Genomic DNA, 14,268 nt, shown 5'->3' on the forward strand with positions numbered 1-14,268 from the left:
AATCTTGGAAATGTTGCGTAGATGGTTGCGGCAGGATGTATAAAGCAATTGGATATGGGGGGCGAAGGATAGATTTGAGTCAAGTGTAACTCCGAGGCAGCAGACTTGGGGCAATGGGGAAATGGTGATGCCGTCAACAGGGATAGAGAAGTCACAAGTCGGCGTAGAACTTGAGGGGGGGGGGGTAAGAAGGAGCTCAGTCTTGGACATGTTAATCTTTAGGTGGTGAGAGGCCATCCAGGAAGAAATACCAGATAAGCAGCCTCTGACATGAATAAGGACAGAGAGAGAGAGAGAGCAGGGGTGGAGAGGTAGATCTGGGTGTCATCAGCATAGAGGTGATATTTGAAGCCATAACTGTTGATAAGTTTACCCAGCGAAGAAGTATAAATGGAGAAGAGTAGAGGACCAAGAACAGATCCTTAAGGTACTCCAACAGACAGAGGCATTGGAGAGGAGGAGTCGCCGGCAAATGACACAGAAAAAGACCTGTGAGAAAGATAAGAGTGAATCCAGGAAAGAGCAGTGTCACAGAGGCCAAAAGAGCTAAGGGTCTGTAGGAGGAGGGGGTGGTCAACTGTGTCGAAGGCACCTGAGAGGTCAAGTAAGATGAGTATAGAGTAGTGGCCAATATTTTTAGCCGAGAGAAGATTGTTAGTAACCTTGGTAAGGGCAGTCTCAGTTGAGTGTTTGGGGCGGAATCCGGATTGCAGGGGGTCAAGCAAGGAGTTGGGAGACAGGAAGTGGGTTAGGCGATTGTAAACTAGTTTTTCAAGGAGTTTTGATGTTAGTGGAAGCAGTGATATGGGGTGGTAGCTTTCAGGAGAATTAGGGTCAAGGGAGGGTTTTTTGAATATGGGAGTGACTTTTGCGTGTTTGAAAGAGGATGGGAATGAGCCGGTAGAGAGAGATAGGTTGAAGATGTGGGTAAGAGCAGGAGTGAGGGTGGAAGATAGGGAGGGTATTAGATGGGAAGGGATAGGGTCGAGCGGGCAGGTAGTGAGGCGTGAGGAAGATAGTAAGGAGGAAACTTCATTCTCAGTGGCTGGATGGAAGATGCAGAGGGTGGAAGAGGGAGTAACTGGGCCTGTTGATGGAATATTGCAAGTTGGTGTTGGGATGTTGCTTCGGATAGAACGTGTTTTGTTTAAAAAGTAGTCTGCCAGGTCTTGAGCACTTGAGTGGGGTGGAGCAGGAGGGTAGAGGAGAGAGTTAAAGGTGGAGAAGAGTCGTTTAGGGTTTGAGGAAAGAGTAGATATAAGAGAAGAGAAGTAGGTTTGCTTGGCTAAGTGAAGGGCAGAAGTGTATGAACGAAGAATAAACTTATAGTATATGAAGTCAGGTTCAGAGTGAGTTTTCCTCCAGACACGCTCAGCAGTACGAGAGCATTTTTTTCTGAAAGTGCCAGGGCTGCAACTGACAGTGTGATGTTTTGCGCAGCTGGGGAGGGGCAAGTGTGTCTAGTGCAGAGGAGAGAGTTTTGTTATAGTGGACTGTTGCGAGATCAGGGCAGGTTATAGTGGAAGTGTGAGGGAGGAGATCTTGAATATTTTTGAAAATTGGAGCGGATCAACATCATGTAGATTTCTACAGGTGCAGGGGCGGGATGGAAGAGTGGGTTTAGCTGTTGCATTAATATTATAGGTTACCAGGTGATGGTCTGAAATGGGAAAATTGTTACAGGTGAGGTCAGATATAGAACAGAGGTAGGAAAATACCAGGTCCATGGAGTGTCCATCACGGTGGGTAGGGAATAGGGTGGATTGTGAGAGACCGGAGGAGGATGTGAGTGAAAGAAGTTTAGAGGAAGCAGGGGCAGATACATTTACATACATACATTTATTTATACATGTGTTCCTATGGATCTCTGTGTAAAAGCACTTTTAGCCCATTTTTTTCTAATACCTGACATCTTATATATTTGAGCCCCTATTCCCTTTTTATTGCTTTTTTTATTTTTTATTAGTGTTATTATGAGTGTAACTGTACTTTTAAATGTATTTTTGATGTGTTTTGTGACACTGTTTTGAGCTCTGAAGTAATCATTCTAGCGTAAATTGGGATTGCGCTCACGGGTTTGTGTTTACTTTTAACTTGTAACACGGGCGGAATGTAACTTTTAATGAAACATTTAAAAAAAAAATATTAACTTCTAAATGTTTTTTTTTAGTAGTGCATGAAGTGTTTGGATGTTATAAAAATTGTAAGCAAATTTAACATAACTGACATAAAATTAATTTATAAGTGTTAAATGCGCTCACGCCATGAATCTCGCTTGTTAGCAGATAGTGAACTTCAAGTAAACACACAAGTCATCTGCAGCAGTGTATCCGCTTTTGATGATTTGCTTCGTTCCCATGGGCTGCTTATTTTTTTGCTTCTGTGTAGGTTTGCAAAAGACCTTTTATTATACTTATTTGTATGTTTACCAAGGCCAAATATAGGAAATCCAGATGTTCTGGAAATATAACTGCTGTGTATTGTGTGGCCTAAAGTCTTAAAACACAATTGTTTAACAGGGTTTGAAATACAATTTTTAGGAACTCCACAAAATTAGCCAAGTAGAGAAAATATATTTTGAACATCAAACTGTAAAAGATTGGAATTTATATCTCTGTGTCCAGAAGTGTCAAACTGAAGTTTTCTACTCATCAAGTCTCTGCAAGCAATTTCCACATGTACTGCACTACTTTTGTATGATTATTTATTTGTGATTGTATTTATTACTTTATCATTTCACCATTTATGAATTAAACAGCCACTGATCTGAAGTATCTAAGAGGATATATTAATGACAAAAAATTGTTGAGAACATCAATCATTGACATGTCTGTTCCATATCAGTTCACATTATATCCTAAGGATACCTTATTATTTTGAGGAAAAAATATCTGTATGACCTCATTATGCAAAATAAACTATTTGTATCCTAGTATAGTATAGTGATACTCTTTTTTTAAAAAAAAACACCATTTAGTAGCCATCTCATTAGTTTATTCATCTCGGAGGTCCAGGCATAAAGTTAACTGAGCAATATGGGGGGATTATGGGGGTAGAAGCGGTATATTGTAAAGTTCTGGTGGCTGGGAACCATTCTAAGAAGAGAGAGAAAAAATTAAATTGAAGATCAAAAAATAATTATTCAGCCGACATTTCGGTCCACTGACCAGATTTCTTGATATAAGCAAATCTTATCTTTGATTTTGAAATCATACTCTTCCATTTTTCGGATGTATTTTAGATAATGTAAAACCATTTGGATTGTAGGAGAAGAACACTGTTTCCATTCCTTAGTTATCATTAATTTTACTGCTGTTAGAAAGTATATTAAAAACATTTTCCTGGCTAGGGACAATTTGGGAATACAAAAATGGAGTAAGCCTAACTCATATATATGGTAGATTATAATTCAGATTACCTAATAAATTAAAACACTCTCTCCATAGCGGTCTAATCCGGGGACACTCCCACCAAATATGCACCCATGAGCCTATTTGTCCACATTGTCTCCAGCATAATGGAGACGTAGTACTAAAAATCCTATGAAGATGCAAAGGGACTAAATGCCATCTCACCGCCACCTTGTAGTGCAATTCCCACAGTGTGGCACAATGCAAGGTTTTTCTAGTGAAAGACAACTCCCTATTCCACAATTTAGTGTCCACCATCAGGTCAAGGTCTCTCTCCCAGGCCTTTAAAGGGCTCGAGGTACAATCTGTTTGATCATCTGTCAAAAGATAGTAGTTAAAGGGACAGTCTACACCAGAATTTTTATTGTTTTAAAAGATAGATAATCCCTTTATTACCCATTCCCCAGTTTTGCATAACCAACACAGTTATATTAATATACTTTTAACCTCTGTAATTATCTTGTATCTAAGCCTCTGCAAACTGCCCCTTTATTTCAGTTCTTTTGACAGACTTGCAGTTTAGCCAATCAGTGCCTGCTCCCAGATAACTTCACGTGCACGAGCACAGTGTTATCTATATGAAATACATGAACTAACACCCTCTAGTGGTGAAAAACTGTTAAAATGCATTCTGTAAAGAGGTGGCCTTCAAGGTCTAAGAAATTAGCATATGAACCTCCTAGGTTAAGCTTTCAACTAAGAATACCAAGAGAACAAAGCAAAATTGGTGATAAAAGTAAAATGGAAAATTGTTTAAAATTACATGCTCTATCTGAATCATGAAAGTTTATTTTGGCCTAGACTGTCCCTTTAAAGGACATGATACCCCCTGTCTTACGACCCCTTAGCCAACTACTCTTTCATTTTGTCAATTCTCTCAGGCCTTCTTTCTGAATTCCCTAATGTCCCAGAAGACTCAAAAGTCTTTAGGTTACAAACTGGAATTTTTGTGGGACTGAGAATTTTTCTATGAAGGACTGTATGTCCAGCCATTTCCCATCTATATAAAGGTCCCTGACCTGCAAAGGACCTAATTTGTCCCAATATGCATCATGTGTCTCCTGTAGACAGTTCATTATACTCCAAATCGTATGTATTGGAGAGGATTGTGGTGAAATGTTTTTGAGGTGTTTAATCTTATCCTAAAATTGCAAATTATCCAGAAGAACGGGGTGATCAATTCCAATTTTCTTTCTATAGTATGATGGGATCCAAATTAGGTCTGATAGTTTAACACCATCTGGTATCATGGCTTTTCTACATCTTGCCATCTGGTAGGATTAAAGCTGTGGCTCCACCCTAGTACATGAGATAACCTCGAGGCCTTGTAATAAAGAATGACATTTGGTAGGGCCAACCCACCTTGTCTGATCTATTTTTGTAGGACATGCCTTGAGGTGCGCGGCTTCTTACCCCTCCAAATGTAGGTAGATATAATACCTTGCAATTTATTTATGTATTTATAAAATATTTTACCAGGAAGGATACATTGATATTTCTCTCGTTTTTAAGTATGTCCTGGGTCCACAAAACATTGCATTGATACAATAGGGTACAATAAAATACAAAAACAATAATAATACACAATATATGCAAAAATGTAACATAGAACAGGTAGGAAATATATAATCAACCATGACAGGTGCATTCTGTTTTGAGATATGTAGAGAGGAATCTGTTAAAGGATATTAGGCTATTCTGCCTGTCCAGGAAATCTCTGAGAACTCCCAGGACTCTAAAAGGGCCCTTAATCCTGGTATTCTCTCAGTGAAATTTTTAGAGATCACTAAAGATAAATATAGACCCAGCAATACACCTAGGTGCCTGGTGTACCTATCTGACCAATTAAAATTATATAGTCCCTGCAAGGATGCTAAGTCTTTTTTATCTATATTAATGTATAGTGCTTCAGTCTTCGAGACATTTAGTTTATAGTAGCTAAGGTCTCCAAAATATGACAACAGCTTCATTACTGATTGATCAGGGGAAGAAAGTAAAAGTGTGACGTTGTCGGCAAACAACGCTATTTTGTGATGTGAGTCACCTAACTGAATCCCCTTAAAATGTACATCTTTCCGTATTGCCTGAGCTAAGGGTTCCACCGCCATGGCGAAGAGCAGGGGGAAAGGGGGCACCCCTGTCTTGTACCGTGTGAGATAGCAAAGCTATCTGACATGAAGCCCACACCCCTCACCCTGGCAGATGGAGATTAATAAAGAGCCTGAATTTCTAAAACAAAATGAGATGAAAACCTAAACTTCCTCAGAGTCTCCCAAAGGTTATCCCATCTCACCCTGTCAAACGCTTTTTCCACGTCTAAAGACAGAGCGAGAAGAGGAACACCACATCTCTTGGCCTCACATAGAATATGAAGTATCCTCCTAGTGTTATCAGGACCCTCCCTCCCTGGGATAAATCCCACCTGGTCTCCATGGACCAGTGAGGGAATAAACTTTGCTAGACGATTAGCCCATATTTTTGCATATATTTTAGTGTCTATATTGATAAGGAGGATCGGCCTATAACTGCTGCAGCTTTGATGATCCTTATCAGGCTTCAGTAGAGTAATTATAGAAGCCGTAAGAAACTTTGAGGAAAGCTTTCCCGTTGTTGTGGTATAATTGTAAAATCTCTGGAGAATGGGAACTACACCATCTATAAAGCATTTATAAAACTTGCCCGTATAGCCATCAGGCCCAGGAGCTTTCCCTACTTTCAAATATTTGATTCCATCTCTAATCTCTTTAGAAGTATCACTTCTTGTTGTAGGTACATTGTGTTCTAATGAAACTGTTGGCAACTGGAGAGTGTCTAAGAACTGTTTGATATGGTGTGTAGTTGCATTGGGGTTAAGTGATTGCTTGTTTAGGTTATATAGGGATTGATAATATTTGTAGGTCTTTCCTATTCCCTTTAGGGGCTGTCTCGGTCTGCGTTCCATTTTTAATTGAGATAATCCTACGCTGGGCTACTTTATTACATAGCTTGTTAGCTAAATGTGTTGTTGCTTTATTATTTCTATAGTAAAATATTTGCTTAAAGGGACACTGTACCCAAAAATTTAATTTTGTGATTCAGATTGAGCATGAAATTTCAAGCAAATTTTGAATTTACTCATATTATCAAATTATCTTCATTCTCTTGGTATCTTTATTTGAAATGTAAGTTTAGATGCCGGTCCATTTTTGGTGAACAACCTGGGTTGTCCTTGCTGATTGGTGGATAAATTCATCCACCAATAAAAAAAAAAGTGCTGTCCAGAGTACTGAAACCAAAAAAAGCTTAGATGCCTTATTTTTTAAAATATTATAGCAAGAGAACGAGGAAAAATTGATAATAAGAGTAAATTTGAAAGTTGCTTAAAATTGCATGCTCTTTCTGAATTACAAATGAACAAATTTGGGTTCAGTGTCCCTTTAAATTTCTCTAGAGTTGTTTGGACTCTTTGTTACTCTGCATTGCGAATTTGAGTTTTGACAGTTTGTATTTGAGTGTTTAAAATATGTGAGGGTCTTAATGTTATTTGTTGTTGTAGTAAACGCAATTTACATGTAAGTTCCGCTAATGAACCTCCTTGTCTCCTTTTTGCAACTTCCGCCTGTTTGAAAAAGTATCCTCTTATGTATATTTCTGTTAACTTTTTAACATATACTGTGCTTTATATTTCATAGCAAGATACAAAAGAACTATATAAAATATATGAAAAGCATAAGGAGACCTGTTTCTCAGAACACCTTATGGTCTAGTTCTATTGATGTTTTTTTTCTAGATCCTATATCTGGCTGCTCCATTATGTAACCTTAAAGGGATGTGAAACCTAAACATTTTCTTCCATGATTTAGATAGAGAATAGCATAAAAAATTCCAATTTACTTTTTATAAACAAAAATGCTTCATTCTTTTTGTATCCTTTGTTGAAGCAATGCACTACTGGGAGCTACCTGAACACAACAGGTCAGCCAATGACAAGCGGTATATACTGTATGTGCAGCCACCTTTCCCTTTGTGAAGTAACCCTTTAAGTTGTTTAAAAGTGCATGCTTTATCCAACGTATTTACTTTACTGTCCCTTAAGGAGTTAACCCTTAAATGGACACTGTACTGTAAACTTGGTTTCCCCTTAAAAGGACATAAAAGTGCAAAAAGGAAATGCTCTAATGTGATTAAAGGGACAGTATACACTCATTTTCATATAACTGCATGTAATAGACACTACTATAAAGAATAAGATGCACAGATACTGATATAAAAATCCAGTATTAAACTGTTTAAAAACGTACTTAGAAGCTTTTAGTTTAGCTCTGTTGAAAAGGTAGTTGGAAAGCCCACTGCAAGTGGCAAATAAGACACTCCCCCCCTCCCCCTTCTTTTGCATATGAAAAGACCCTTTACACAAACAGGAGCAAGCTGGAGAAGGTAGCTGACGGTATTCAAATAAAACTTTGGGGCTTGGTTAGGAGTCTGAAAATCAGAGCAATGTTCTTTAAAAATAAGCAAAATAATATATATTTAAAAAAAAACAAAAAACTTTATGGGCTTTATAAATAGATCATCTACAAAACATTTATGCAAAGAAAAAATGAGTGTATAATGGCCCTTTAATTATAACAGAGCAGCAATGCAGATGGCTGAACACATGACCAGAGGCCTCCAATCACCAGCTACTCCCAGTAGTGCATTGCTGCTTTTGAGTCTACCTAGGTATGCCTTTTCAACAAAGGATACCAAGGAAAGAAACTAAATTTGGTAATAGAATTAAATTGAAAAGTCTCTTAAAACTGCATATGAACCATGAATGTTTAATTTTGACTTTCGTATCCCTTTAAGGTGTTTCCAATGGCTATTTATAACAGCTGCATAATATGAAATTATGAGAAACTCATTGGTCTCAAGAGCATCCCCATTCACGTTGGCTTAGCCTACATGAATAGCAGACCCGCTTATCTAATCTCTCTTTGCACAAAACCATTACTTAGGCATTAAAATGTTCATTATGGGTGACAGTTTCAATGAGCAAAACCAGCTATTTCAAAATTATTTAAGATTATGTGACTGGTATAAGTCAGTGGGAACAATAAATTAGAAGAAAAAAATGTATTTGCATTACAGTGTTCCTTTTAGAACACAACACCTTTTTATATTTTAATCCATTTCATTCGACTCGTGGCCCCTGTGTTATAGGACCATCAAACTTGACATTTCAACAATGCATAAAATGATCAGTATGCAAGTGAAACTTTATTGCGATATTAATTAATTATTTATTTTGCTGCCTATTGTAAAATACATCTAAAAGTTGTGCTTGTTTTACTTTCTCCCATGAAGGTTTGAGCTAATACTTTTAAGCAATTTATGTAAGCTTTTGTTTACTTCACCCTCCCCCACCTAAGATTCTCCTATGTCACATGTTTGTAAAGGGAGGATTATCAGTATTGCATCAACAATCATGATAGGAGAATCATTCTTTGCAATAGTAATCAGTGCTAAACCACCTTAATAAGAGCAGGCTTCCCAGTAACTCAGTAACTCTCAAGAGCAGGCTTCCCAGTAACTCTCAACTGCACATGTGCAAACAGAGTTTGTGCTATATCTGAATATTAGTTTGTGATTGGTTAGCAAGGATTCTTTTGTTCTGAGGGACAGGGAAATCAGTGAAATGAACAAACATAAAACAATATACTCATTTGACAAAACAAAGCTGTGGTTTTCAGTGTAAAATTATTCTCATATATGAAGGTTCAAAATCATGTAGTTTACAATTTGTGTTTAGTGGTCCTTTAATGCTAGAAGTAGCAGTCCACTTGCCTTGAACTTGTAAGAAATTGCAGCAGACTTGGTTTTGTGAGTTAGTTACTCTCCCCTACTGTATCGTGTTTCCCTAACTGGCAATATGTATTGATATCTTTCCAGCCCTGTATTATTATCATTCATGTATAAAGCACAACAAAATATCTGGTCACACTTCTATTTACAAGTCTTTTCCTGTATAGCACCTGCTTTACGGATCTCACCTCCTAGCTCTCTCGGATTTGCTTCCATAGTTTTAAACACTCTGTGAAAAATCAATTTTTTTTAAAAAACTATCAATTACCCTCTTAACTTCTGGCTCACAGCTCAACCTGAGTCACTTGCAGCTGTTGTAGACTTATGGCACTGAGTATATATTTCTCAGAATTGCCCTGTAACCTCTGGTCTAATCAGATCCCTAATTGCCCTCATGTATATCTCTATGCCATGTGGCGTATTGTTAAAGGGACAGTCCACTTGTTTAAAAAGATAGATAATACCTTTTTTTTATCCATTCCCCAGTTTAGCATAACCAACATGGTTGTATTAATATACTTTTTACCTCTGCGATTACCTTGTATCTAAGCCTCTACAGACTGCCCTCTTATTTCAATTCTTTTGACAGACTTGCATTTTAGCCAATCAGTGCTGACTTCTGCATAACTCCACGGGAGTGAGCACAATGTTTTATATATATATATATATATATATATACATGGCACATATGAACTAGCACTGTCTAACTGTGAAAAATGGTAAAATTCACTGAGATAAGAGGCAGCCTTTAAAGGCTTAGAACTCAGTCTATGCGCCTACCAAGGTTTAGCTTTCAACAAAGAATATCAAGAAAACAAAACAAACTTGATTTCATTTTGACTTTACTGCCCCTTTAAGCTAAAATTAGCTATTAATATTTTTATATTTCTTGCACACATTAAAGGGATATGAAAACCTCAAAAATAACTCCACTTGTGTGAGCATAATGTTATCTATGTGGTACACATAAACTAACACCCTCTAGCTGTGAAAACCTGTCAAATTCATTCAGATAAGAGGCGGCTTTTAAGGGCTTAGACATTAGCATATGAGCCTACCTAGGTTTAGAATATCAAAACAACAAACCAAATTTGATGATAAAAGTAAATTGAAAAGTTGTGTAAAATGACATACCCTATCTGAATCATGATCGTTTAATTTTGTCTAGACTGTCCCTTTAATATAAAGACCAGAAGTTTGTGTCATAATGCTGCGTGTAGTGGTGACTGCTCCATTGGAACATGACAATAACCTAAAAAATATATACATATATATGTACATCATTCCTGATTAGATTATAAATGACATTTCTTGAAATGCAGAAACGACAGTGCATTATTTATGATACAAAATAAAGGAAAATAACCTAAATTAATGAATAGATAACAAAAAAATAAGTATATTATTCTTATTAGTAATGCTTTGAGATATTCATGCTAAAGTGCCATAAAACATGTTGTGATCTGTGCATATCATAAAAGGGCTAATTAAGTAAAATAGTTTGCATGAAAAAAATGTTTCAAAATTGGTGGCAGATATTTTAAAATAATTTTCAAAAATAAGCAAAATGAGTTTCATAGCCATGCTGTCTGTAGTAGTCTGCTCCACCCCCCTTATCAGTGTTTAGCGTCAGAAACACAGGCATTGTATATCAACTGAGTTCACAACAGCTTATTTGCTTCTAGGCATGCTCCAGTAGATAATGAGTGTTAAAGTCTTGGATTCTACCAAATCAAAGGTGGAGATAGATACAGCCATATAAGGAATTGTGTGGGGGGAGTTAGAGCTGTACAATTCAGAAACGTAAAAGAAAGGGTCAATGGCGAGGCACTGCAGTTAAAATTTACAGGTAAAGTAATTAAATTACATATTATTATATTTTGTCTCTATCCCAGCTTGTTTTAGGTCCCTTTAACATATTTCTTGACCCTGATCTTTTATTTGCTCAAAGAGATACTAAACCGGAAAAAAAAGTTATTTTATGATTCAGATAGAGCATGCAATTTTAAGCAACTTTCTACTTTACTCCTATTATCAATTTTTCTTTGTTCTCTCGCTATCTTTATTTTAAAAAGCAGGAATGTAAAGCTTAGGAGCTGGCCCATTTTAGGTTCAGCACCCTGGATAGTGCTTGCTTATTGGTGGCTACATTTAGGCACCAATAAGTAAGCACAACCCAGGTTCTAAACCAAAAATGGGCCGGCTCCTAAGCTTTACATTCCTTCTTTTTAAATAAAGATAGCAAGAGAACTAATAAAAATTGATAGTAGGAGTAAATGAGAAAGCTGCCTAAAATTGCATTCTCTATCTGAATCATGAAAGAAAAAAATTGGGTTTAGTGTCCCTTTAAACTGTCTGTACATATTAGGTATGTTATTGAAGCTTATAACTTCCTGTTAAGTTTTGTGTGATTATCAAAACAAGCAACTCACTGAGCTACTGATTCATTGTTTCCCTGTATCTGTAATGAAAGTAGTTTAGTGAGTAACTCACAAAGTGGAACAAAACATGAATAAAAAGTGACAATTAAACCTATCAAATTTAAGTTGTTCTCTTGCTATCCTTTGATAATAATTAAAAAGCATACCTAGGTATGCTCATGAGCAGAAAAGCGCTACTGGGACATAGTTGGTGATTAGTGGCTACACACATATGTCTGTTGTCATTGGCTCATCAAATATGTTCACCTAGGTCCCAGTAGTTTTATTGCTGCTCTGCGACATTAAAATACATTTTATAAGCATAGTAGTAAAGTTATTCCCTTGCTCCCTCTAGTCATGATACCTCCATGTTGAAATCCATCTATCACTGCATTCCAGTGCTGATGTGTTTGCACATGTGCAGCAACTCTCCTTGAGATACCTGCAGTGAGATTTTAGGTTTCAAAATGGCAGCACTCATAATTAGATGGGGATCTATGAAATGTGTTTAGTGTTTTAATTCCCCTTTAACTATGTGTTTAACACTAAATTAAATGCAATCAGTAGTGCAATGATAAAAGACTCTAGTGCATTAAATGATTTTATTTTTCTACACGTTTATGTCCCTTTAATGCTGCAGAAAATATCAGGTATGATTAATACTGTTCATTTTATTCATAGACTTTTAAACGCTATAATTATGGGAAAGCAACTGAAAAAAAAAACATTTGATTCATTTAGAAAGGGAAAACAGATCAAAGCCTAGCAATAATATAAAATAATATATGATTTCTGTAAGTCACTTGCTCTGGATAAGCCTTCATAATGTTACACAGCAATAACAAGTGACTGAGATAAAACATAAATTATTATGCCCTTTTTAACCCCTTTTGATCCATAGAGTTGAAAGATTTCCTTGCATCTGGCCATCGCAAGTAAAGGGATTTAAGAGCGGAGGATGGTAGGTATCAGGATACAGTGGGAAAGCATTGTATTGTTAAGGAGATTTTAGGATAGGTGGAGTTTGAAGGGGGAGAGCTTTGGTGTGGAGGAACCAGAGAGTTGAAAGGCTGTTGTGGAGGGTAGCCCATCCCATCTTAGCTTCAAGACACTCCCACAGCCCCAAGGCACTTTGGCTATTTGCAAAAGGTATGCCACAAAGCAGGCTGTGCTAGCAAAGGGAGGGAGAGAGAAGGAAAGAAGGCACAGCTTACTGGAGGTGCCAATCTCTCACTGCTGCCAGTCCCCTCTGTGCCAAGCTCCCTCCCTCTGCCAAGTTTGTTGCCCTCCTTTCAAACTTCCCACACAGACAACATGTATGACTGCGTTGAAGCTTTCCCTTTGATGCCTCGGCCACTGTATGACATGAGTCCACAGGGTGCCTGTATGCTGCGGAAAGCTGGTTGCTTTGGGGGGCTGGACCCCTTTGGATGGATGCAGAACCACAGCTTGCAATGTAAGTGTCAGAAATGACTTTTGTATCTGTCTGTAGCATGGAAGTGTATTCACGTGTACATAATGTCTTCTGTCTATACTGTGCCCTACTTAGTAAAGAAAAGCATGTGAAGTGCCTGTAGCTTTTGGTTTTCATTGTGCAATCTGTATCTCTGCATTAGATGACCAGGTATCACTCACTGCTTTGCTTGTACGCAGATTCTGTGCTCTCAGCTGTTACTGTCAAAAGCTCACCCATCCCTTGTACACACTGTAGTTATTTCTCCCTCCTTGCCTATTGCTGAAGGAGCCTACATCACAAGCCAGCCTCTTACTCCTCTCACTGCATTCCATGGACGGATGCACAGAAAGGCCAGTGGTTTATTATTTTTGTATATCAGGACCATATGTGCTGCACAACCTTACACTCTGTGCCAAACACACACAGTACAATAGTCAGGGCACTGAACTATGCAACTTACAACTCTGAAAGCTCTTTCAGTTTATAGAATACTCCCTACTGACCCCAAAGTTTAGCATTTTGCTTATAACGAGATTTATCTGATCCTATAGTGGGTGGGAAGTCACAGAACCTTTATTAAGTTCCAAAAATGTGTGTGTATAAGGGAGTGGTAGGGATTACACACACAGCATGTTTAATCCCCTCTGTTACTTACCATTTAGGGTGCAAGTCATTATACTTAGGAAGTATGTGTTGGATAGAAGGGCATCTAGATTTTATCTTTAGTGAATATTGACACTGGGGTGTAAAAGTGGTTTTGTGATATGTTGAATAGTTGGGGTTTCTCAGGATGCACACAGTGTGCTTTAAGGAATCAGAAGTGTTCATTGAAGTGCTGAGATTGTGAACACCAGTGTTGTGGTGACAGTACTGTGGGTGTAAGAGATGTTCTAGGTATTATTGTGTGTATATTGTTTTGACTCTGTCAGATTGTGAGAATTTTCAATGTGTGTGTGGGGGGGGTGGGGAACCAGTCGGAATGTAGCTTTCCTTCCATGCGTGTGGGGCGGGTGATTGTTATTATTTTTTATAATTATTATGGAAATTTGGCAACGTGCCACAAGACAGGCAAACAGGATGAAAATGAGAAACGGCAATAGTACAACTCATTGTAAGCTAAAAGTGAGGGGGGGGTTGTTGTGATTGTATCAGTGTTAGT

General features: G+C 37.7%; 1 protein-coding gene across 4 annotated transcripts in view; it reads left to right on the plus strand.

Moving 5' to 3' along the window:
* Positions 1-14,268, plus strand: part of RARG (retinoic acid receptor gamma) — a 431,518-nt gene that overhangs the window by 367,262 nt on the left and 49,988 nt on the right. Inside the window, exon 1 of one of the 4 annotated variants that reach the window (XM_053708317.1) lies at positions 12,816-13,109. The exons of the other annotated variants lie outside the window; for them this stretch is intronic. Within the exon in view, the coding sequence (XP_053564292.1) occupies positions 12,968-13,109 (142 nt within the window). The 5' untranslated portion in view covers positions 12,816-12,967. Of the gene's footprint in view, positions 1-12,815; positions 13,110-14,268 lie in introns of those variants that run through there. 4 annotated transcript variants of the gene reach the window in all.

Source organism: Bombina bombina, chromosome 3 (genome assembly GCF_027579735.1).
Source record: "Bombina bombina isolate aBomBom1 chromosome 3, aBomBom1.pri, whole genome shotgun sequence".
In the NCBI taxonomy this organism is placed as follows: Eukaryota; Metazoa; Chordata; class Amphibia; order Anura; family Bombinatoridae; genus Bombina; species Bombina bombina.